This window comes from Limulus polyphemus, unplaced genomic scaffold (genome assembly GCF_000517525.1).
Source record: "Limulus polyphemus unplaced genomic scaffold, Limulus_polyphemus-2.1.2 Scaffold1518, whole genome shotgun sequence".
Lineage (NCBI taxonomy): Eukaryota > Metazoa > Arthropoda > Merostomata > Xiphosura > Limulidae > Limulus > Limulus polyphemus.
This window is the reverse complement of record NW_013667128.1, coordinates 443-24,522: the sequence shown is the minus strand read 5'-3', so window position 1 is coordinate 24,522 and position 24,080 is coordinate 443. Positions and strand designations below refer to the sequence as shown.

The 24,080-nt window shown below is 33.9% G+C and overlaps 1 protein-coding gene across 2 annotated transcripts; it reads right to left on the bottom strand.

Moving 5' to 3' along the window:
- Positions 1-2,088: 2,088 nt before the first annotated feature.
- LOC111086886 (gastrula zinc finger protein XlCGF7.1-like) lies at positions 2,089-19,477 on the bottom strand. 2 transcript variants are annotated; one of them, XM_022391563.1, is made up of 3 exons: positions 19,286-19,477; positions 8,290-8,439; positions 2,089-7,299 (listed from the first exon to the last, which is right to left on the bottom strand). In XM_022391563.1, exons 2-3 carry the CDS (start codon positions 8,436-8,438, stop codon positions 6,519-6,521), a joined length of 930 nt encoding a protein of 309 aa, XP_022247271.1. In that variant the 5' UTR covers position 8,439; positions 19,286-19,477; the 3' UTR covers positions 2,089-6,518. The 2 variants fall into 2 exon arrangements, with proteins under 2 accessions (XP_022247271.1, XP_022247272.1); XM_022391564.1 differs by having other exon boundaries at positions 19,424-19,469.
- Between the last annotated feature and the right edge of the window lie 4,603 nt (positions 19,478-24,080).

Here is a 24,080-nt window from a genome sequence, read left to right as displayed (position 1 = left end):
TTCTTGTATATTAATCGGGATTAGGCAGACAGAGACGACAATTGAGTCAAGCGCGGTAGTGAAGTGCGTGAATCGTTGTGAATTCTATCGTGTGTTTAAGTGTATTGCAAAGTTGTATTGAGAGAGAATAAGCTAGTTTTATTTAAGAAAGGGCTTGTATCGCTGAAGTTTCTCGGAAATAACTTCTACAGAAAATTAACAAACGAACACAGAGGCGTAACAGTAATTAAGAAGTCTCAACTCTTTTCTACAAGCTATCTAATGATAAAATTACAGCAAGCATTATATTAAACAAACATATAAAACTTTTCTTGGTGGTTCAATTATTAATAAAAATGTGCTTTTCATAACAGTACAGATAGACAAGAACTCAATACTCAAACATATGTTCTTACAGATTCACAACCTTCAAAAATTTGGTTGAAAAACCCAACAGTTCACTTATCAGGTGTGAGGATTTTGCCTTTCAAAAATGTAGTTTTATTTTCATACAAAAGTACAAATGTGACTGTACAAGTACTTGTGAGTATACTTCAATAATTTGTAAAAGATTTGCCTCACATGTATTTACAGGTTGCCCCTTGCCTACTGAATGATCTTGCTCCAAACCACATTATTTACACTAATAGTACTTCAAACTTAGTGTGCATTTTTTAAAGAATCTTCAAAGGCTCTAACCCTAAGTGTCATTTAGTTAGTTATTGCACTGTTATTGAGCACTATATGTAGCAATCATATATTTATTAAAACTAAAAAGAATAAAATAAAAAATTGTTTTTTGATCATTGTGGGAAGTTATTACCATGTTTTTCCTATCAAATCCCAAACTTAAACTACTGCATATGTACTGTACAAGCATATGGGTATGTCAGAAGATTTACCATCACAGAATATAACTCAGAAAGTAGCCAGTTTAAGATACATAAATGATTCATCAATAGCTAAATAATTTTACCATTATAAATTGTTATAAGAAATCCCAAAAATAAATTGGAGCACCTTGAATGCTAATACATCATGGCTGATTATCCGGCAGATCTACCTGGTGGTGCCCATATCCTCTCCAGGTAGCCATCCTTTATAAGTGAAAAACTAGAGAGTAGGCAGGTAGTCAACACCACCACCTCTTTTACTAATGAATATTGGAATTGACTGTCACAATACAATGTCCCAAGGGTTGAAAGGGTGAGCATCTACAGTAAAGAGGATTCAAACCCACAAGCTGCAAATTGCAAGTCAAACACCTTAACCATCTGGCCAAATTTAGTTATAGAAAATAATTCAATTTCCACAAATAACTTTGACTAAAACTGGGATCTCATATGACCCAACACCAAATGAAGGCCATTCACCAGTTATTTTTCCCATAGTTGAAGATCAACCAAAATGTTACTCAAATTCACAAAACCACAATGATCTCATGTGGTAAAGAAAAACAAAAACAGGATAACTACATATATTAAAAGTTAAACAGGTGCTTTAATGATTTTATTTACTGACTTATAATTTTGCCCACTGAAAGGGAAGTCACAGTAGGAAAGGAATTGCCTAAAGATTTGTACTGCAAATCCAATACATTTACCCATATATACTATAAGCTGTTTTTTCCTAGATACACTAATAAAATTTGCTGGCTTCCAAGTCACTGTATTAAAATACATAGCTGCTATATTAAAGAAAAGAATCTCTACTGTAGTGAAAACAAATACTTTCAATATAAACAATTTTGCATAATTAATGTTAACCTTTGATTAATATTACTATGCAGTATATATTTATGCACGTATAATGAGAAGTTCAAAAAACATAAGCATTGTTAAAGATTTTAATTTTCCTAGCCCATCATAAGGTTCTTTTAAAACATAGTTGTTGTTTTTTACTAATACTGAAAATGTCTCTTAAATTGAAAAGCAAAAAAAAACCTTTCATTCCAACACAATTTTGATGAATGTCTTCATCATAGTATTTTTAGAAAATGTATGTATGTATGCATATCAGTTTATTAAAAAAATCAGTATGTTACTTCATAAAAATTTGCAAATAATGCGTCAAAAATGTGTAAGGTAATGGAAATAACACACACAATAATAAAAGTTTTATAAATTTTAATGATATGGCATGGATATTGCGGAAACAATTTTTTTTTGTCTCAGAAATACAAAATTTACATTTTTTATAAAATAATAATTATACTGATGAAAGGAAACTTTCACTAGTAAAATACAGTTAAATATGACTACAAAAGACCAAACAATAATTAATTTTAAGACTTTTTTGATTGCTCAAGAATTTTAAATTTTATACATGAAAATAGACTGAAACTTTCGTAGCATTATCCTGAAACTCAAAAATCTATTATAACTGTTTAGTAGTTTTGGTTTAACAACATACATGTAGATTAAGTTTTATTATTGATTGAAATTTTTTTTTTTCACACTACATGACTTGTATGAAAGACCTTTCCTTTCAACAACTTTCACAACCATATTTCTTTGTTAGTTTTTTCATATATAAAACAATCATATCATATATTCCAGACTATTTACTAATATAGACTAACTCTTATGTGTGTGTGTATGCACAACAGCAGTACTTCATGTTGACTGCAAAATATATAACATATATACAAATACAAACACACAATCCATCTTATTTTAGGTAATTTCACTTCACCTTTCAAATTACATCTAACTACATTCAACACTGCAGTGAAGTTGAACAATCTTCTTTCCCATAACTTTAAATGCATCTTCTGGGAATACTTTACAATATACCAAATTATGTTTAGAGAGCATGGAACACACAGCAGTTACCACAAAATTCAGCACACTATAATTCTTTGCAGCACTTACCATTATACTACATACATATATATATATTACTTGAAATGTATACTGAAACAAGTACTGAGATAAAACATGGCTGTAAACTTGAATATATTTAAGGCATTAAGAAGAAAAAACTCATCATCATCAAACCAAGACATACATTTCATGTTAGAAATCTAGAAAACCAATAAAATTTCAGTTTTAATCCAAGTTTTAATGATTATATACCAAAAACTGTTATGAAAACTAATTTTTATTAATACCTTTTATCGTCAAACAATATCATTTCTTTTTTTTTTTTAATCTCATTTATTTTAGTTCATATTCTAAGATAGAACATTCTGTCATTTAGTTGAAAAACATAGAAACATGTATTTTGCTTTAGGAATTTTCCTATATTCAGATTTCAATTGTTTTACTCTCTTTATACTCACATAGTAGCAAACTTACTACTCATCTTTATATTTAAAAAAAAACATACTAAATTTATTCTTGGGTTTGAGTGAAATAAAATGTGTAAAAATTTATCAATACAGTTTAACTTATATATATTTCTTTAAATAACTTTAGAATTTCAAAGTCACTCGCATCATTTACAAAAATAATAATAACAACAGCTGTGTCCAATATTCCCTTTGTGATAACCAACAGGTTACAGGCAGCATTTGTAAAAATATTCTCTTGCTAAGAAATGAAGTTCTTGATATCAAAAATTGTTTTGAGAGTTGAATTTATGATTCAATCCTAATAATGCCAATGTGATAAAATGAAGTTTGAAAATTAAGAACTTTTTATAAGTTGTTTTTGCAAATTTAAAAGTGACACACAGAAATTAGGAATCTTATAAAAAGCCTGAAGTCTAACATCAAAAACCTAAAAAAAGTGATCAGTAGGATACACATGCCAGAACACACACATAAATATAACTCTTTAAGAATCAGTAATTCAGATTTGACCAAAGAAAAATATTGTCCTTCATAATATACTGCTCATAATAATTAAAATATAATCAGTTTTCTATATTCTAGCTATGACAAGACACATCTACTATTATCAAATAATGTCAATGGCATCCCCAAGTCTACGTTTATGCAAATTAAGAATTGGGAGGCCTGTCATATAATTTGATTTGCATATTTCAATTGTATATAAAAGGGAAACAATGATAGTGTGATTTCAGTTTCCATTTTGAACAACACCAGTTTATATTGAGAAACCTAAAATGATAATTTAACATACCATGGTACCAACAAAGTCATTTGAACATTTCCATGGTGTAGATGTTGCTCTTTAACCCAGAGTTTGAGCACTTGACTCCTTGTCAAATGGTTGCAGGTTCAATTCTTGTCAAGGGGTGTCATTTGTCAATTTAGCCATCCATCCTTCTGTATATGGTAAACAAGCACAAAGTCAACTTGGGGAATCTAATCCAGATGAGTAATCTCTTGAGCTTCGTCATTGCTGGAGCCATAAAGGAAAAGGACATTGAGATCAGTACCACTATAAGGCCACCTATGTTTAGTCTTGTACAAATGGCATGATATAGATTTCAAATGATGACAATGCAATAGGTTGGCCAGAAGTTGGTAAAACACAATTCATCAGAATGGCTACACATGTTTTACAAAGTATGGCTAGAGGGATGTGGATTCATTTTTAGAAAACTGTAAACCCTGACAAGGCAGACCACAGTTGACAACTATGCAAGACAACTAACTGACCAACAATATGGGCTCGAAGCAGCCAGTAGGCCTCAGCTCCTCTAATTAATCAACAGTTCAGAGCAGCAAGCTGGTCATCCAATCAGCATGCAAACAGTCAGAAACACATTTCTTAAGGGTTATCCTTTATGCCAGATGAAAAATAGCTTAGTTAAAGGAACTCATTTCCAGAAAATAGTTCATCTTCAGTAGTGAAAAAAGCATTTTGGTGAATATCTTGCACACAGATGAACCATCCTTCACATTACATCCAAATACAAAATGTGTTCTCATTTAGATAGTACCAGGGACCAGATCCAATCCCAATTTTATGGATAAATGACATGTATGGCAGTAATGACATATTGATTTGAGCAGGGATCAATATAAGGCCAAACGGACTTTTATGTACTATAATATCACACATTGAATACATTACAATATAGGGATGTAGCCTTACAGTCATTAGCATTACCACAAGCATGGTACATTCAGTCAATACTTTCTTCTGATGAATGATAACACTCATCCCTGCCATGTTCTACTGTTATCAACTTCCTGAAAGAAAAGAGTATTGAGTGAATGGATTGGTCAGCATGCTCATGAGACTTGATTCTGGTTGAACATGTTGAGATGTTCTAGAAAAATGGAGGAGTGACCCAATGATTTACTAAGATGAAGTTTTCCACATTGATGCGCAACTTGCATTAATAACTGAAATGGTCATATGTCTCATTAACAAATGTTGTATAATAATTTACTGAGCTGCAAAGACTATAGTACCAAATCAGCATTTATGGACATGGATTGAAATAGCATATTTTTATGTATCAGATCACTTAACAGTAGTTGTGCCCTTTCAAAACTAGAATAAAGAAAACTCTGATTATCTTTAATCACTTTCTGTTAATTATGAAGAAAAAAATTTGTATTAACTATTATCCTAAGTCATCCTACATGTAGTATGTTTGAAAGTTTCACTGTTAATAACATTCTTCTTGCTAAATAAAATTATTGGTTTCTATATAGGTGTACACTTGATGAAGCCCAATTGACTGTATGATTTTTATTTACTTATTTTAACAGGTATAAACTTTGGTCATTTTATTATATATTTATGTTTTTGATATTCAATATGAAGAAAGTAATGTATTATCTGGAAAACTTATTCCTATTTTGAAAGGAAAATGACATATTGTGCATTCTAAATAACTACTGAACTTTGGAATGCATTGTACTTTACTTTTCAAACTATTACTTTTATTTTGGTAACCAATATTATTTGTGTCCAAAAATAAGGTATTCATGAATCTAAAAACTTGATTAAACGTTCATTTTCACAAACACTTTATAAGTTACAATAACTTTCTCTATACCGATAGAGATGTTCAAACCTTTCAGATAGGTAATGCTTAGAGCTGATAATCCTTAAGTAAAAACATTTAAAATATATAGTTTTTTTAAATGACAATGAACCTAGCTATACCATTGAATTTAATTACTTGTAATAAAATAACATAATTGTTTAATGTGTTAATGCCTTCATTAATAGGTAGCCTCAGAAGATTTCTCTAAGTAAATATAAAGGAATTTCATCCAGCAAAAGAAAATCACCAGTAGGATCATAATTTCTCCACTGTAGCATCGTATCTACTCTATGTTTACTGTAAGCTATTTCCCATCAACACAGCTTTCTTCTAGGTTTACACTTCCATTTTGTTTTTGGCAGAGATTACAAAAACAGTAACAAAGGAAATTATCTACAGTTGTTTTAAAGTACTTTGTATTCTTTTGCATGTTAAATTTATTCAGTTATTTGAAGTCAATATTGCAACAAAAAGAAATCACAATATCACTTTACACAGTTGCATACATTTTGATAAGCAACTCGTTTTATACATTAATTACATGGTAACAGTGGTAACAGGAGTTAAATTCAATAACAGTGACATTTAGTAGATCTCTAGACTTTTTCATTGCAGAGATCAAATTATTCAACATCTACAAGTGATTGTTCGACTTCTTTTAAATACTGGTTTTGCATTTTATGATTTTTATTAATGTGCTTACTCAAAGATGATTTGCTTCCAAACCATGCTGAACAAAACTGACACTCATAGCTTTGTTGACCAGTATGTTCCCTTATATGAGCTATTAAATTCAATTTCTTTCTAAACTTCTGGTCACAGTACTGACAAGCATATGGAGTTATATCAGAATGAATAGCTGTCATATGACATTTTAGGGCATAACCTTTCTTAAAGGCTTTCCCACAAAGCTCACAGAGATAGGACCTTTCTCTATGCAATAATACATGTTTCTTCAGGTTTTCCACTGTTTGAAATGCCTTTCCGCAAATGTTACAAACCTCAGTTCTCTCTAATGGCTCTGGAGCATGCTTTGTTGCTAAGTGGTATTTCAAAGAAGATGGACAAGCAAAGCGACACTCACACTTGTCACATTTAAATGGTTTTTCTGTTAAAAAATGTGATTTTTCATGCTTCCTTATTCCAACATTTGTGGTTAGAACCTTTCCACAAACCCTGCAATTTAACAGGGGACGATTATCATTGTGAATTCTTAAATGTTCTCTTAGACCAGGACGTTTGGTAAATCCTTTGTTACACACAGAGCAAAAGAAATGTTTTGTTTTGTTTGAGGTTTTACTTTTAGAAGGTTCTGATTCTTGACCTGTATCATTTTTAGTAGTTTCATTTTGTATAACGGTGTTTATTTCAACATCATCATCTAAAGCACCTGATACTTCATTTCTATAAAATAAAAATATTTAATCATTCTACAGGAAGAACATTAAAAAATTAGTGCATAATGCAAAGCTTCTTTCAAACACACACACACACACACACACAAAAAGAACAAACAAATGAATAAACATTCTGCTGTTTGACAGATTATAAATAATTTCAGTTACTAAAATAGCCAATACGCTCTCATTATATAGGTATTTTCATAGATGTATGTATGAAATCAAAATTAAAAACAACCTGATTACAGACTAAAACAATAAATTATTATTCACAACTAAAAAACATGAAAAAGTAAATAATATTTGCAGTGTTCAGTAATGCTTTACTATGAAAACTATTCCTAATTCAGCAGTTTTTATTAACATTTTTTTGGGGGTGGTTGGGAGTTTTTTAGAAACAAATTATCATTTTAAATATCATTACACAAAAACCACAGTAAGATTCTCAAACTATTGAGTTGATGTTTAAGAAACAGCTTTCTACAAATGATTTTTTTGTAATTTGTTTATACATTGATTAGATCTATTGTGGTAACTATGTAAGACAACTATCCATCCTTTTATATTGTATATCTTTGTATTTTCTAAATAGTATATTTTTTATATTTAAAAATTTTAAAATGAGAATTTCTTTAATATAATATTGTATGTAAAAAATTAAAAAGGACAATTTTTTAATATAATATTGTACATAAAAAATTTAAAATGACATTTCTTTATCAAATGCTACATTTAACTAGACATAGGTAATTGTATAAAATACTGCAAAGATCTGAATCATACAAATCAAAGAACATTTTACATTCATTCACTATACCATTTTGCTTTCAGTAACTTCTTACACTAGAAGTACTACATTTTTAACAGGACAGAAAATTCTAGAAAATTTAGAAATTTCAAAAAAGTAGGAACACTCCTGTGTAAATGCATGTTCCTTTAAAAAAGAGAGTGCATTCTTACAACCTAGTTTATATAGCTTGTTTCCTGTACTCACTTAACAAATTCCATGGAAACTGTCTTTTGAACATCTCCTTTTGATATTAGTTGTTTTCTGTGTTTATTGACACCATTTTCCACCTTAATGTCAACTTTACCATCCACTTCAGTCAGAACAGTTTCTACAGGTACAGCCTCTGAAGTCATCCTGTAACAAACATTCAAACATGTTGCATAATGAAAAATGAACATGAGCATGAATATCATGTTAAACAGGACAATGATATTCCATCAAGATATCAGCTTCCTTTTGTATTTGTAAGTCAAAAATGCACACTTAAATCATTATTTCCCTGTGCAAGATATCAAGCTGTGAAATTCCTAGGTTTCTGTATTCCTACCAGAAGTTATAATTTTCCTGTACTGAAAATGTACTTTTGATAGGTACATACCTCCTTTCACATAAATAGCCATTCTCATTCAGAGCTCCCTTCTATATGCAAAAAATTTTTGTGGATGGCAAAAGCCTTGAAGCTCCCACCCATGCTACCAATAAGAGGGTAACATACTCTCTTGATGCATGTGACTTCCTCTATTTAATTCTGCCGAACTATCGTTTTGAGTTTTGGCAGAAAATGGAAGCACCAGTTTTCAGTGGGGAGGAGGTAAGTACCTATCGGAAATATATTTTCAGTAGAGGAAAATTATAATTTACAATATGGTACATTACCTCTTCTCACATAAATAGCTAAAATCCCACATTGAATAGATGGAGGGACGGGTGCGAGGGAAAGAAAGAAGCATCTATCAAAAGCGTCCGAAGTATACTCCCCAAGAAGAGATCTTTGGATTCAAATATCATACATGGGAGACCACACCTCTTCTGAACCACGTATACTCTTTGCCCATTGTGGAAGGATGTATATATGGGCACAAAGATGGAGGAGCACATCCATGTGGGAGAGAACTATCACAGGACAGGGATCCAAACCATACAATATTTATTAAACTAATCCTGCAAAAATATAATAATGGGTATGATTAAAAGTATGTAAGATATAGATTGGCTAGGGTGCAATAGACCATACATGGCAAGTCAACTACCTCCAAAACCCAGGCTGCTGAGAACTGACATCCATGTGGAGGTAGGAAAGAGGATTTTACCATCTTCACCTCAAGTTCACGAGACCAGAGGGAATCTCGTACCCCCCAACTCGTGAATGGGGCACATGATAACAATGTGCGAAATTGATTGATTGATCTGGAAACCTGACATCCAGCATTGAAAAGATGTCGATATAATGTAAACCATCTCACCCAAATTTAAAATGACAGAAACCACCCTAAGCACAGTAACATCCTTGGAATAATACGAACATCAAGGGATAGCGGAAGGGGAAGAACTGTAGTACTCTGCAAGTACCTCCATCGTGACACACAACATAGATGGAATAACAAGAGTATAAATGATTGAGGAATAGAGACCTCTATAATACATGTATGAGGACTCATGTTGATTGGTTCAGCTCTAAATCTAAATCCAAGACACTGGGAATCGACATCCATGTGGGGGTGAACTGCAGTTTTGATGGCTCACTCCAATGTGACATAGTGAAGGATATTTCGTCATCTACACCAGTAGGATGCCACCACCTTACTCTCAATTGAATGGTTTTATAATCATTTGTGTATAAATTATACAACATATATATATGTATCATTTGTATTTCACTAACACATTCAGGAGGATGCCTTCATGGTCCACTCCAGCAGCTTGGAACTGGAAAGTGGTAAAGGGGCTGGAGAGTCTGGAGAAATGACAACACCTGAGATAGTGCAGACCATGAAACCTATTTTTAAACGCAGACCTTACTGATTTATTCAATACAAGGTATGGAAGGGATGGGCAGCTATCCCTTTCTGCTTTACCCATGTAGTCCATGGGTGACTATGATCTGGGACAGGCAAACTAATGAAGCAAACATATCACAAGGATAAACCTACAAGCAATCTTGCGGAACACACCATTTCAACAGTGTGTGTGTGTGTGTTTTTGGCCATAGAAATCATTATATGCAAGTCAACATGGTCTTACAGTGCAGATTTGAATGGTTAAACAATACCTGGTCATGCATCACTCGCCACAGAGCAGGATCCAGACAATGAGTAGCAACAAACAAAAAGAAAAAAAAAGGAGAAAAAGGCCCCTGACAAGAGAAAAAAAGATAATTTACCCAGTCAGAGTCTCACTGAAGTCTGAAGAATGGCTACAGGTAGAAGACGATAACCCAAAGATGAAAATTCTGTGATCCAATGAAAGTATTGAGATATGAATTTATGAGGAGTAGTCTGCATACCCAATTGAAGAATTTCCTCCAAGGGATGATGAAAATGAGATGCCAATAAAAATGTAAGGTGTCTGATTTGATAAGAAGACACCTGGAATAAAGTACAGGAAAAAGACAATAAAGAATAATAAGCCAATCAAATTAAAAGCCGAACCCAACTGGTGATGATGGAAAGAGAAAGATCACGAATAGAAGATGTCTGCCAAGGAATAATGAGGTGGGAACAGTCACCACTGAAGGAAGCCATGCAGGCAATATAAGAAAAGCACGTACAGGACATAGAAGTCTATCCGGATCAGACTGAGAATAAAGGTGGGAAATGGAAGGAAGGGAAATCGTCAAAATGTAGGAATTACCCTCTCAAACTGTCAAAGTTTTGGGGAGAAAAAAATTATTTGCATAAAGGAGAATATATGTGGAATGATAAAGAGTATGTAAAACATCGATGTCAAATAAATCTGACCTCCAGCATCCACAGGCTAAGAGGAGAAGGAAATAAGTCTTAAGGTAAAGATGAAACAACAAGCATTTGGACAGTGGTTCAAATGGAGGCAAGGTGAGGCAGTGAGTGATCATATTAACATCCCAATCTGGAAGGACAGCCCATCAAGGTGGACAACAAATCTGGAAGGAACGCATCAATAGGGAAAGAGTAGCAGGGGTAAACACACTACAAAATCTGGAAAAATGAAAAGTGTGGGGCAAGGCAGCCCGATAACCTCCAAACAAGGAGAAAGAAGAACCCCCAATCAAAAGGCCAAGTGAGGAAATCTGCAATATGAGGAACAGTAGGTCAAGTGAATGAAAACCCCTGACCCAAAAACTAACAGCAGCAAATGTTCCATTTATGTTGATAAACCTACTTGTAGGAAGTGCGAATAGAGCTAGCTAGAAAAAGAAGTTACCCATCAGGACAAACTGGATCTCGTCACCAAGGACAGGATAAAATCCAGGTGTGAAGATGGAGGACAGGAAGGGCTGGATGAAGCACCGGTGATTAAGTTGCCAAAGAAGGCATCGAGTGCGAGGAAGAGGTAACAGAGGGGTAGTTTGGAGCTAGCCAGTAAGGAGCAATCAGAAGGACGAGACATGGAGTGGCATGGATGATCGAAATCACCCTGTGAAGAAGACAAATGGGAGGATAGACATATGGATATTTGTTGGTCCAATCCTGACTGAAAGCATCCACAGCCAGAACAGGAGGATGAGGAACTGGAGACCAAAACAGAGGCAATTTGGTGTTGAGGGATGTGGCAAATGCATCAAGATGAGGAGTACTCCACTGACAGCAAAGCCACTGGAAAAAAAGGAGGATTGGGGATTATCTGGACAGGTAAGCCGATCCACAACAAGATCAAAAGCATCTGGAACATGGCATGCAATGTTGCAAATATTGAGGGTGTGGACCCAAAAGAAGATCCAAAGTATGAAAACATAAGGATCGAGAATGGGTGCCACCTTGGAGATTGAGATAAGCAACCACTGTAGAATTGTTGGAATGAATCATTACCTGACAATACCTGGCCAGATGGAGAAAATGAACCAAAGCACAATGTACCAATGCAGATCGCTGACAAGGGAAGGAGGAAGGGAAATAGGAGCCTTCAAAGGATCCCATGCAAGATTCTACTGGTTGTGAATAGCCAACTGAAGAGACCCCATATATGCACAACCTAGAACGAAGCTAAAGACGAGAAGGTTGGGCCCATCTGAGATGGTCTGGTACTACCTTGGACAAACATTGACTTGTGGTAGGATCCTGAGGCAATGAGAAGGAAATAGGTACCTGAAATAAATGAGGGGAGAAAGGAATTGTAGTACAAATTCCTTGGATGAAACTTGAATAGCCCAGGGGTTTGTTGCAAAAGTTCACCAAAGGGGAACAAATTCAGACAAGTGAGCTCCCACTGGACCAGAACCATTTACATCGAATAAAACCAGATGAGGAACTCCTGGAGGTAGGAACAGTAACGGCTGAGAAAGACTAGAATGGGAAACAGGAATAAGGGTCTGTCTCAGCTCTAACTGCAACAAATGTGCAACCAACGAAGAAAGGGTAGAGTGTTGATGCACTGACTCCACTTGTGATTCCAAAGTCTCAGGCATATCACCAAAAACATACTCCTGATGAAAAGGGGTCAGACATAATCCCTGAGATAAGGGGTGGTAAACAAACCTAGGAAGGCCACATCTGTACCACGTGTGTGAAACAAGAGCCGAAGACAACCAACGTGCAAACCTAGAAGTAATAAGGGAAAAGACTTTCTCATGAAAAACCCTCCGAATCTCTGTGGATTGCCTCAGAAAGAAGATGATTAGTAAACAAATAGAAGGGAAGTAAGGGTAAAATGAAGGTGGAAAAACTGGTCATGGGATAAATGCACGGGAAAATCAGGGACTACCCACACACGAGTAAAATTGACTCCAACTACTGAGAAACAAAATGCTCAGCATGAACCCTAATATCTGGGGAAGGGGGGGGGACTAAATAATGAGATAAAGAGGTGCCATGCAAAAAAGAAGGATGGGGATCATAAGATATCGAAGAAATGAATAAAACCTCACATACCTGAGAAATCATGTCTAAATACACTGCATTAGGCCTAGCTGATTCTGCAGGAGGGGCATAGGAAAACATGGCAAAAATCTGGTGGTAGAAAAAGGCTATCAAAGTCCTTGTTGGTCCGAACATGTTCGGCTTGTTAAGAAAGAAGTGGAGCAAGTTGAGAAGGAGGAGGTTGACAGTGGATAATAGCAGATAAATGCAATGACAGGTCTGTTTGGCAGTACTTTTTGGCAGTACTAATTTCCGAGGTGGAATTTCTTCATTATTATTATTATTATCTTTTTATCCATACATAGTTGACAAATTTTTCAGTTAACTTCCCTTTTTTTCTTTCTCAATCTTGAATTTTTTTTCCACCAAACCTGTGTGTTTGATTTTATATTTCAACTATGAATTCTGAGGTTAATGTTACCAATTCGGGGATCATACCTCTAACTATCACTATCACACAGGCTGCAGGTGAGGGGAGAAGTGATAGTTTAGTAGAATTGAATAGAGGGAGTCACGTGCTTCAAGAAAGTACGTCACACTCTTATTGGTGGAGGTTTATCGCATGATGATTTGCATGCAAGACGTAGTGGAATCAGTCAGTTCCAGATGGGTGGGAGCTACAAGTCTTGTGGCATCTGCAAAAATGATTTTGCATACAGAGGGCAGCAATGAACAAGAATAGCTATTTATGTGAACGGAGGTAATTTACCATATCAGAATTTAATGTACAGTATTGGAAATGCATAAACAGTGAATAAAATGTAAATATTATGAGATTGCTGCCCCTCTATTGTATGAAAATAAACTGCATCAAAGTACAATCAGTTGATAGTTTATTCTGTGACTGGCTGTTATAAAACCAATCAGAGAGTACATATAACAGCACTGGCTGTCTTACTGTTCCCAGCAATAGGGTGGTGAATGTACTCACAGGTCTCAAGACAGAATGTCCACATAACAAATGTACTGAAATCAACGTTTTGGCTGATGAAGGCACTCCAAGTGACAAATACTGGCAAAATGTCCTGTTTCAGAACGAGCCGTAGGGAAACCAAAAACAATTTGTGAAATTAATGCTGTTAATAAATAGAAGCAGTCAAGATAGAAAGATCAAATTTTTTAAAAGTGATGTTAAGTCAGAGTATGCCAATTACATGATATACGACAATCTAGTAGAGATTTTATCATTCATCTCAATTTAAGTACAGGTGTGAGTGTTTCCTCCAGAACAGCAAAAAAACACATTAGAATTAAGGGACTTCAGTAGATGTTTAGTTGCTCAAAACTTACAACTTATAAGAAATAACCAAAAGGCTGTAATGGGCATCAGACTTCAACCAACGTGATGAACAAAGCTGGAGGAGGGTACTCTTTTACAGATGAATCCAAAATTAAATTGTTTGCCAAAACACAACTTGGCTTAGGAAATTTGGAACAATATTTCATAATTATACATTGATAAAATTATGGTTGCATAAAAATAAGTAGCACTGCTATATTTAAAACAAATGCAAAATATTAGTGCAATGTACAACTTACTCACTTGTCTTTTGTATTTCCTGTTATAACATATTAAACCAATGATAAACTGTTCATTTTGTTGTAAATACTCATTGTTCTTGATTCCTATGTGCCTATCATCTATGCATTTCAATAACTATTTCTATGCTGCAAATCCCAAACTTGCTGTTATATTATTAGAAACATAGGACTTAAGTCAAGTCATCAGTATTAAAATACATTACAATGTTTACAGAGCACAATACAGGCATCATTATATTTTTTAAATTCTATTCAAAAAATCTATTTACAAAATGTTATTGTTGGATACAGTATTGTTAAAACATTAAATTGGTTACACAGTCCTGAGAATTCATGATGTTGATTACTTGAAATAAATGTATAGTAGAGATGGATGAGATGGGTATTAAAACTTATTGATGATGACAAAACCTTGTCGAAACGTTGTACATTTGCTGTTATGTTAAAATTATATTAAAGTTTTTTATCATTACCCATTCAAGCCGTCTCCAGCCATTATTAGTCTTAAAGTGGGATCCTCATCACCGAAAGAGAGTAATGCTTCTGGTCCTGACAATATTTATCCCAAGATTTTAAAAAGGCAAAGTAATGAGTTGGGGTTTTAACTAAAACCATCCAGACATTTCTAGCTACAGGGAAAATTCCAGTTAATTGGAAAGCAGTTAATGCAGTACCTATTTTATTTTTAAAAAGGGTGGCCTAGGAAATTAGAGCCAATGAGCTTGACTTAGAACTTTTGCTAATAAACTAATGGAATCCACTGACAAGGATAAACACCTGGAAGAATGGAAATTTGTTAAAAATTCTTATCTTGGCATCAGTAAAGATGTTTCTTGTCTCACTAATTTGGTTGGTCTGTTTCATAGATCTTTTAATTGTCTGAATAAAAGCACCCCAGTAATTGTTATATATATATATATATATATATCTAAACTTTCCGAAGGCTTTTGACACAGTTCCTAACAACAGTTTTTTCAGAGATGCTAATTTACTTGATGTAAAATAGAAAAGGGTTAATTTCTGCAATCACATTTCAGCCATGAGTGATTCTGAAATCTGCAGAGTAAAATGTATAAAATATGTAGTTTTCACTTATTTTGAATGATTTAATGCATGGCCAGTTTGTGCAACACCTATGTTTGATTAAGAGTTCTGTAACTACATGTAATGTACAATTTGTGGATGATTTAATTTTAGTTTACTTTGTAGGTATCGTTTAGATAATAAAGTTACCTGAAATTATTCTTTTTGTTTGTGTTCCTAATTTATGTGGCATTTTGATATTGGAGTTGTGTTCCAATATACAAGCATAATATATAAGGATTAAAGTTATTCTCATATTGTAATCATTGTGATTGATTTTTTTTAATTCTGGACATATCACATAAATTTTTGAAATAAAGTATAAAAAATGGAATGTAAATGAAACAATGTTTAGTGGAGTCAATGTTTCACTATAGTTAAGATGGCATCATCAGGACTATCATATATTTATGAACATTCTCATTAACCTTTTTAATTACTGAGGCAGTGGCTGGTTAGTTGATTGGTTGGTCAGAGTTTATTGATGCAAAGCAACATGGCTATCTGCACCAAAAAACCATTAAAGCAGCACCTGTTTTGGATGAACTTTGGAAAGTTCTTGAATATAAGGCTTTATGTATTGCCAACACTTATAACTTTGAACAAAATGAGTAAGGATATAGTGGAGAACTTTACCTGTTTCTTAAAAAAGAAAAATAAGTCACTAAACAATGAGGAAATTCCTGTTGAGTTGAAAGTTTGTCTGTTAATGTATGAAGCATATCCGACCTAAAGTAGAGGAACTGGAACTGAAAAATCTGACCATCATGAATAAACCAGACGAAGCACGAGATGGTCAGGCAAAGTGCAATGTGAATAAACACATCTAAAATATCAACTCTGGTCATCAACATCCCAGGAGAGAACACCCACCTCCAAACAAGAAAACCATCCATCCTAAACTAAGGAATGATAAAAAAAAATGGTTCAAAGACAATGCAACAATGATTGCCAATTGCATGTCTTCATGGGAACAACTAAAAATAGGAGTAAAACCCAGATTGTACAGATGCAAAGATCTACTTTGAGGTTATTGTGATTGGTTTGGTTAATTGCTTCTGCAGTATGAGAAGTTGACTGTGATAGCCCAAAGATCCTTCTGTCACTTTACTTGTTCTTATTTGTTTTATATTGCTATACTTGTGAAGTGTCCTCAGACTTTTTTAATAAAAAACTGGGAGGAAGACATTTTTTGTATTTGTTTATTTTGTGATATTTCATTTCATTTACAAATGATTAAACAAACAATAAATATACACATAAGTGTGCAGGTATATTTACTCATTTTGGAAAAGTCAGTAAAAAGAATGGTACTGGTGATGTTTATTACTTTATACTGCACTATTCTCACTTTTGAAACACTAGAGATGTAGTGCTACTGGCAAAAGAAAAGCTCTGGTTGGAGGGAACATAGGAAAAGTGTTGTCAATTGGCTGGATAATTTTTGAAAGTTTGAGGAGCAACAGAGTAAACATTAAGTTTCTAAGCTATGTGTCTTAATAAAAAATGTTTAGAAGATGGCCAGAGCTTTAGTTTTAATATATAAACAGCAGATATTATGTCATTAAGTGTGAAAGAGAATCCAATGTTTCCTTAACACATTTCAATCACATGAGCTAAAACCCCATTATACATTTCCTGCGACATTGTGTCTCTTTTCAAGCATTGTATTAAATGAAGTTTAGCAGAGATCGTAAGTCAATATCAAGCATATTATGTGATTTCTTGAATCCTGAGCATGTGATTTCAAGTGCTTTTCTGCTTATCTGTAATGGGATTTTTCAGTTTTTATTAGATCAGACAAAGTCATACGACTACCTTATTGAAAACTGAAAAAAACACTCATGTTATATTTTAAACCATATGATAAATGCCTTTATTTTACTTTTCTCCAATGTATTAAACAACAAACAAATGTACAAGAAAGATAGCAGTTTCTTTAACCACAGAGAAAGATTTTAAATGAGCAATCACCAAATTACTATACAAAAAACGAATTAAAGGTACATGGAATAGAAGTATGAAACACTTTAGTATTTGCTTACAATTAAATCAACAAACTTTCAGTACTGTTATGTTCATGGTAACATATAATGATGATAATTTGTTTTAACTTTGTTTTAGGTGCTGGAATATCAAGCTCACTTGTTAATCATCAGTTTTATTTTATATGAGCAGGATACTGGTATATCCAAGAATTTCAAAAGGGGGGGAGCAAATCTTAACATTCATATTTGAAGATAATTTATATTTATTTTTCATAATATTTAAACTTTATTATTTCCTTTACATTGGTTAAATGAGTGTTATAACATGCCACTTTATTAACATCACTCCATTACCACGAATCGCGACTATGCCAAAGTTGGAATTTTGGAAACCATGAATAAGGTTTTTAGTGAGCTAGATGTAAACTGAAGTTAAAGAACATAAAACTGCAAAAATTTACATACTGAAATTAGGAATTGCAGGAAAAACCTGGTGAAAAATAAATATTTTATGAAAAGAAACATAAACCATTCTACAATTATAAATTTTATAAAGCTACACATATTTGGTACCCTTACCAACATACTGTACATCATGAGAAGTTATGCTGTAAAACATAGCCTCGTTAGATTAGCAGTAGTAACACATTATTGTTGTTGCCAAGAATTAGATTATCTTAAGTTAATTGAACTACTTATAGTTTATACTTTGTTCTACTAGCAGGGTCAATAAGTATATCTTGTCAGCCATATTAGTAGAGACTAGTTTATACACAATCTTGAATTCTACTTTATCAAGGTTTCATGTGCACAGTCTATGTTGTGTACTTATAACAAAGAGAGGAATACTCCAACTTCCAAATCTTAAATTCCATCTGTATCAAAATAAAGTTAAGTTAAATGAACTAAGCTTAGAATTGGGTTTAAATGAATCACCTCAAACTCAAAGGACCACAAAGACTATATTGACTACTGCCACATACTGGAGATGAATAGATACATTTTTGGTTATATATATATATATATATATACACACGATTAGTTATATATATATACAATACATGCATATACATATATAACAGCTATCTGAGGCACATTGGGGTGATTATACGGACCATTGGAATTGTCATTTGTATATAAGTATCAAACATTTCCTTCACCACATTTGATTTAGCATTAGTTTTACTACACCTATACTGTAAACAGTGTCAGCTATACCATATACATAAACCTTCAGGTTACACTTAAAGGATATCGACTTATGTTATTGTTACTGTTATTGATGTACTGCAACTTGCAAATTCACGTTGCATAAAAACTTAATTAAGGTTAGAAACACAAAGGTAACTCCCCACTATTTTCATATTTAATGCTTATAAATACTCTCTTTTCGTTTTCCCTCAGTTAATAATTTAGTAATACTAATATTACTAAATAGTATTAGTATTACTGTCGTACTGATATTGATAAACTAATCATAAAGTGATATTGTTAGTAGTAGCAGCAGCAGTAGGCTATCGTGTTAGTATCACTTACCCAGGAATATGTAGCCTGTAAGTATAACCCACAGAATTACCTAAATAATGTAATATGCAATTATTTAAACGAAAACTAAATAATTTGCATTATTTACATCTTGAGCTTTGAATCGAAATTTGTAATAATATTTTTTACCAATCAAATTATCCTGATGCATTACAAAGTAAACCCTACATTTTTATATATACACTAACTTGCATTAAATTTTGACAGAGGGCTTTTCTACTATTTGCAAAAAAGTTTAAATATAAATAGAGTATAAATTCTAGAAGTCTAATAATGCACTTTGCAAATAAAGAGTAAATATATTAATAGCAATTGTACAATAAAAGCGTCTAAAAAATCTATACGCATTTCTTGAACAAAACAGAACAAGTAATATTTAAGAGTTAGTTATGAATAAAAACCTTCCCGATCGCTTTCGAAAGGTGGACCTTTCTTCTTCAGGGGCAAATTGAAAAAAAAAAGGTCCACCTTTCGAAAGGACCTGGGTTATGGGATTTTTATTCATTTCTATCAAGACTTCTTGACCCCACGTGTTTTTCTAACATCATAAGAGTTAGTTATGAAGTTCTCCCTTTTAAATGTGGAGGGAGCCTAAAAAAAAAAAGTGGAATTTGGAATTCGTTCAACCCCAGAGATTAACATCAAACACCATGCTTTTATCATTATACGTAACCCCCTCATCAATTCTTGGGTGGTGGTCAGCCTGACAACCTGTGTATTTGACTTCCAGGGGCCATTAAGTGCAAATATTAGAAAATATACATTTTTGCCCCTTTCATTACTATACTTTTTATCATTTGCCTTTTTAGTAGCAACATCAGACCATACAAAATACATATATCATTGTACAATACAGTATTATATATACTGTTACGCCTCCGTTCGTTAGTTAATTTTCCGTAAATTCGTTCCGACGAAACTTTAGCGATACAAGTCCTTTCTTAAATAAAACTGGTTTATTCTTTCTGAATATAACTTTGCGATACACTTAATTTCAATAGTCGCGCTATAACAAACGCTATAATTGTCAACGAACGTCTCACGTGCTCGCCTCAACAATACTCAGTTCAATTACACACACCTTATCCCGTCACGTTGTGACCGTCTTATATATACAAGACTAACACATATCTAGTAAACGCTAGAGCATTCGTGAAGGAACAGGATATTTCTAGAAGGACGTGGCGTGATACTAGTCACGTGACCTCGCTGACGTAACAATATGTTTTGAGCAACTTCTTTACAAGTATTTTATGTTGAGTTAATAGTTTAGTATACAAAAATTAAACTATATGGATAGCTCTGTGCTTTTAATGATAAATACAGAATATTCATTGCATTATGCAATATTTCCATGAGAATATGGAGGAAATATGATTATTTTTGGATTACATTTTTCATTATCTATGAACACTTTCTTTCCTGGATGTGGTATGTATAAAACGATCAAATGTGCATTATCAAAGCATAAACCGAAGTTCATTCAGCATTTTAGGCTGTAAGACCAAATATAGAAAACACAAGTTATTCATAATATTGCGGAAAATTGTATTTCAAAAGTAATAAATAATAGTCAACATACATTTGAAATGCTTGAAATGTAATGATTATATCATATGGTCTTCTAAATTAAAATGTTTTTGGATAATTACTATTGACAGAGTTTTTGCCGTTCAATGTTATCCCTATTTCCAATCTATATGCTTCAATACTCTATGAAACGATGTTATTATTCAAATGACTGTGTTGGTCTGAATAATTTCAATCTGGAGCAGTATAGGGATTAAAGCAAGCTACACCATAGCCCCTGCATGCATAGATGCACATAATTTTATTCATAGTGGAGGTACTATGTTGTACCTTTGCACTGTAGAAGGTCAGTGCATGTTTGTGGGATAATGGATGCTTAGCACACGAGAGTTGGCTCTAACTATCCTGTTGCACTCAAATTTCATCCATTGCCTAATGCAGAAGGGAGCTACAGCTTTGATTTCTTTACCTTATACCAAATCATTGCTTGCTACTGGGCACAACGAACATTTTGTATAAAGGCATTATGAGTTGAAGGTAGGGACTTTGGAGACTTTGATCTAAATAAAGAGGTACGAAGTGCATCCACAGATTTCAGGTTTAATGATAGGAAGTACAGCTGTATTAGAAACTGTTCAACCATTAATAACGTTTTCTCACTCAATACACTTACTCTAAGGCGAGCCAACAATGACGGGTTTCTCTTAAAAGCTTTCCTTCCTGATTTCTTGCCATATCCAACAAATTGACTGGTTGTATCGCATCCTCTTATTCAATGCAAACCAGGTAAAGCTTGGCAAGCTTCTGCTGGCAGAGATTGATGGATAGCATGGACTGGAATAAATCTCGCTTCTTCCTTGTTATCTACACACATCCATAGTCTTTTTTACAAAGAGGTCCTCACGGAAATGAATCAGTAACACAATTACATCAGTGCCGCAGCAGTGGACCAAAAGTCTGTCATAGCCCAGTTTGAAGCATCCACTGCAAGCCTCACCATTCTAGTGTCAGCTTCTTCCTGATTAGGCGTAAGAGGGTCTAACAGATCTTTGTTTGATACAGCTGCTTACTCAGTATCATGAAAACCACCTGTAGTGATGATGACTCTGTCTTTTGGAAAGCTTGATTGGGCCTTTTCTATCAAATAATTGGATAAGAAGTCAATAAAAGCATTCTTATTTTTGGGAAAATCAATGAAAGTACTTCACTTCTCAGTGAGAGGCACGTCTGGACTGTCTACTTTCCATCGTATTTGTCTGCGATGAGAGGCACCCTTGTGATCTCTTGTTCTTATTTTTGTAGAATCTGGTTTATAGTGATCAAACACGACATCAATCTGTGTACAGTTCTCACTAATTGGCTAAATACTGCATTTGTGAACACATCTGCCAGGTCTCCAAAAGTGGGTGTACCTGTAGTTTTCCATTGCTTTGCACTAAAGCCATTCCATCTATAATACAGTAGGTGGGTAGCTCACTTGAATCTGGCACAGAATGGCTATCATCTAATATGTGTCTCAGAACAGATTTGTCTGGTAAAGAAAATGTTCCATCAGGATTAGCAAATGAGAGAGAGAGAATTCAGACTTTAAAAGCGTCTCTAAGTCAATATTTCTGCCACCTTCTGCAACAACTACTATCCTTTGAAAAACGCCCCTGTTTGCTTTAATAGAAGCATGATTTTTAGTTTTTTAGTTAAGACTGCAGACTTTTTCTTCAGTGAGCTAATGGTCTTTGAATTCCTCTTTGGGATTTTATCAAAATATTGGTGCCTCTACCTTCTCCTGCATTACGCTGTGCAACAAATTGTTGAACCAATGCCTGTCCACGAACTTAGGCATTCAGGAGGTTATTTTTTACATCTTCTGCAGGAAGATCATTGGATGAGATGCATAAGAGGTATGGACCCTAATGCTCAAACAGATGTAATTGCTCAAACTATTTGGTAATCAACTCAACATCTTCCTCATCCCGCTTCAGTCTCCTCAATCCAATCTCACTACACTCACCCTCAACTCCACCGTCGATTCGGAGCATTTATCCAGTATCAGCTGCCAGGCAAGCACTGTAATTGTATGTAAGGTGCCACCTCTTTTATAGCTATTTCAGTCATCGTGATAACTATTATACTTCTTATTAACAATATTGCAAATACCAATTAGAAAAAATAATTTTCGTATGGAAATTAATGTCTTTTTTGTAGAAATAATGAACTTTCGTTGGAATAAATCAACATATGAATAATATAATTCTTTAGTTAGGCTCACAGACCCTTTCAAGTTCACCGCAAAACTAACTTCTTTCTCTCAAATACCTGTGGTATTTATTAGTGGATTGTGAAATGAGCAGGATTTTAGGGTGGTATTTGCACTTAATGATCCCTGGGAGGCAATGGAACTAGTTGTCATGGTGACCACCAACTTAGAATTGATGGGAGGGAGGTACATAGAATAATTTTAACATGCTGCTTTTTCCTCTCGGGTTGAACGAAAATGAAAAAAAATGTCTGGTTCCCGCCTCCACATTATATCATGTAGGGTTATCTCACAAAAAAAATCAGGTACTCAACATTTATGATGAAACGGCTTTTCTCAAATGAAGTAAACAAAAACAGTTTATTTATTTGTTTGTTGTTAAGCCCAAAGCTACACAATGAGCTATCTGTACTTTGCCCGCCAATGGTATCGAAACTCGGTTCTTAGAGTTATAAGCCTGCAGACTTACCGCTGAGCCACTGAGGGGGGTAACAAAAACAGATATAAATAAGATATGTATAAAAAAGTGTAGCCCTCGTGTAGCTTGGTGCGAAATTCAACAAAACAAACGAAGGTAAGGTTATGCTATAGCACATTCGGTTGCAAAATATTCATACACAGAGATCATACAGTTGTGTTCAGGTAGAAGATTTAGAATTTCCAAAACGGGGCTATCCCTTGTATTTAAAGGTATTTGAAAACAAAAATAGTGATGAACAAGTCGTACCCTACTCGTGGAAAACAAACGGAAGCGTCTTGTAACAGGTGAAAATCCACGAATACAAATGTCAGTGGAAAAAAATTGTCCGCGTTTCCTAGGCAATAGTACGCAACATGATCATATATGATCATGTTGCGTACTACGATCATATATGATCTCCGTCTTAAATAGCGACACAAGTCACATGTACACAAGTTGCTTCCACGACATATTTATCTAATCGTTGCATATCTCAAGCAAATGAAGAATAAAACTGATATTCATACTATTCCATACGAAAC

Excerpts from the sequence above, each read along its gene's own strand:
- LOC111086886 (XM_022391563.1), bottom strand. The coding sequence starts at position 8,438 with ATGACTTCAGAGGCTGTACCTGTAGAAACTGTTCTGACTGAAGTGGAT. Across the intron at positions 7,300-8,289 it reads GTTTCCATGGAATTTGTTAA|AAATGAAGTATCAGGTGCTT; the intron begins GTGAGTACAGGA and ends TTTATTTTATAG.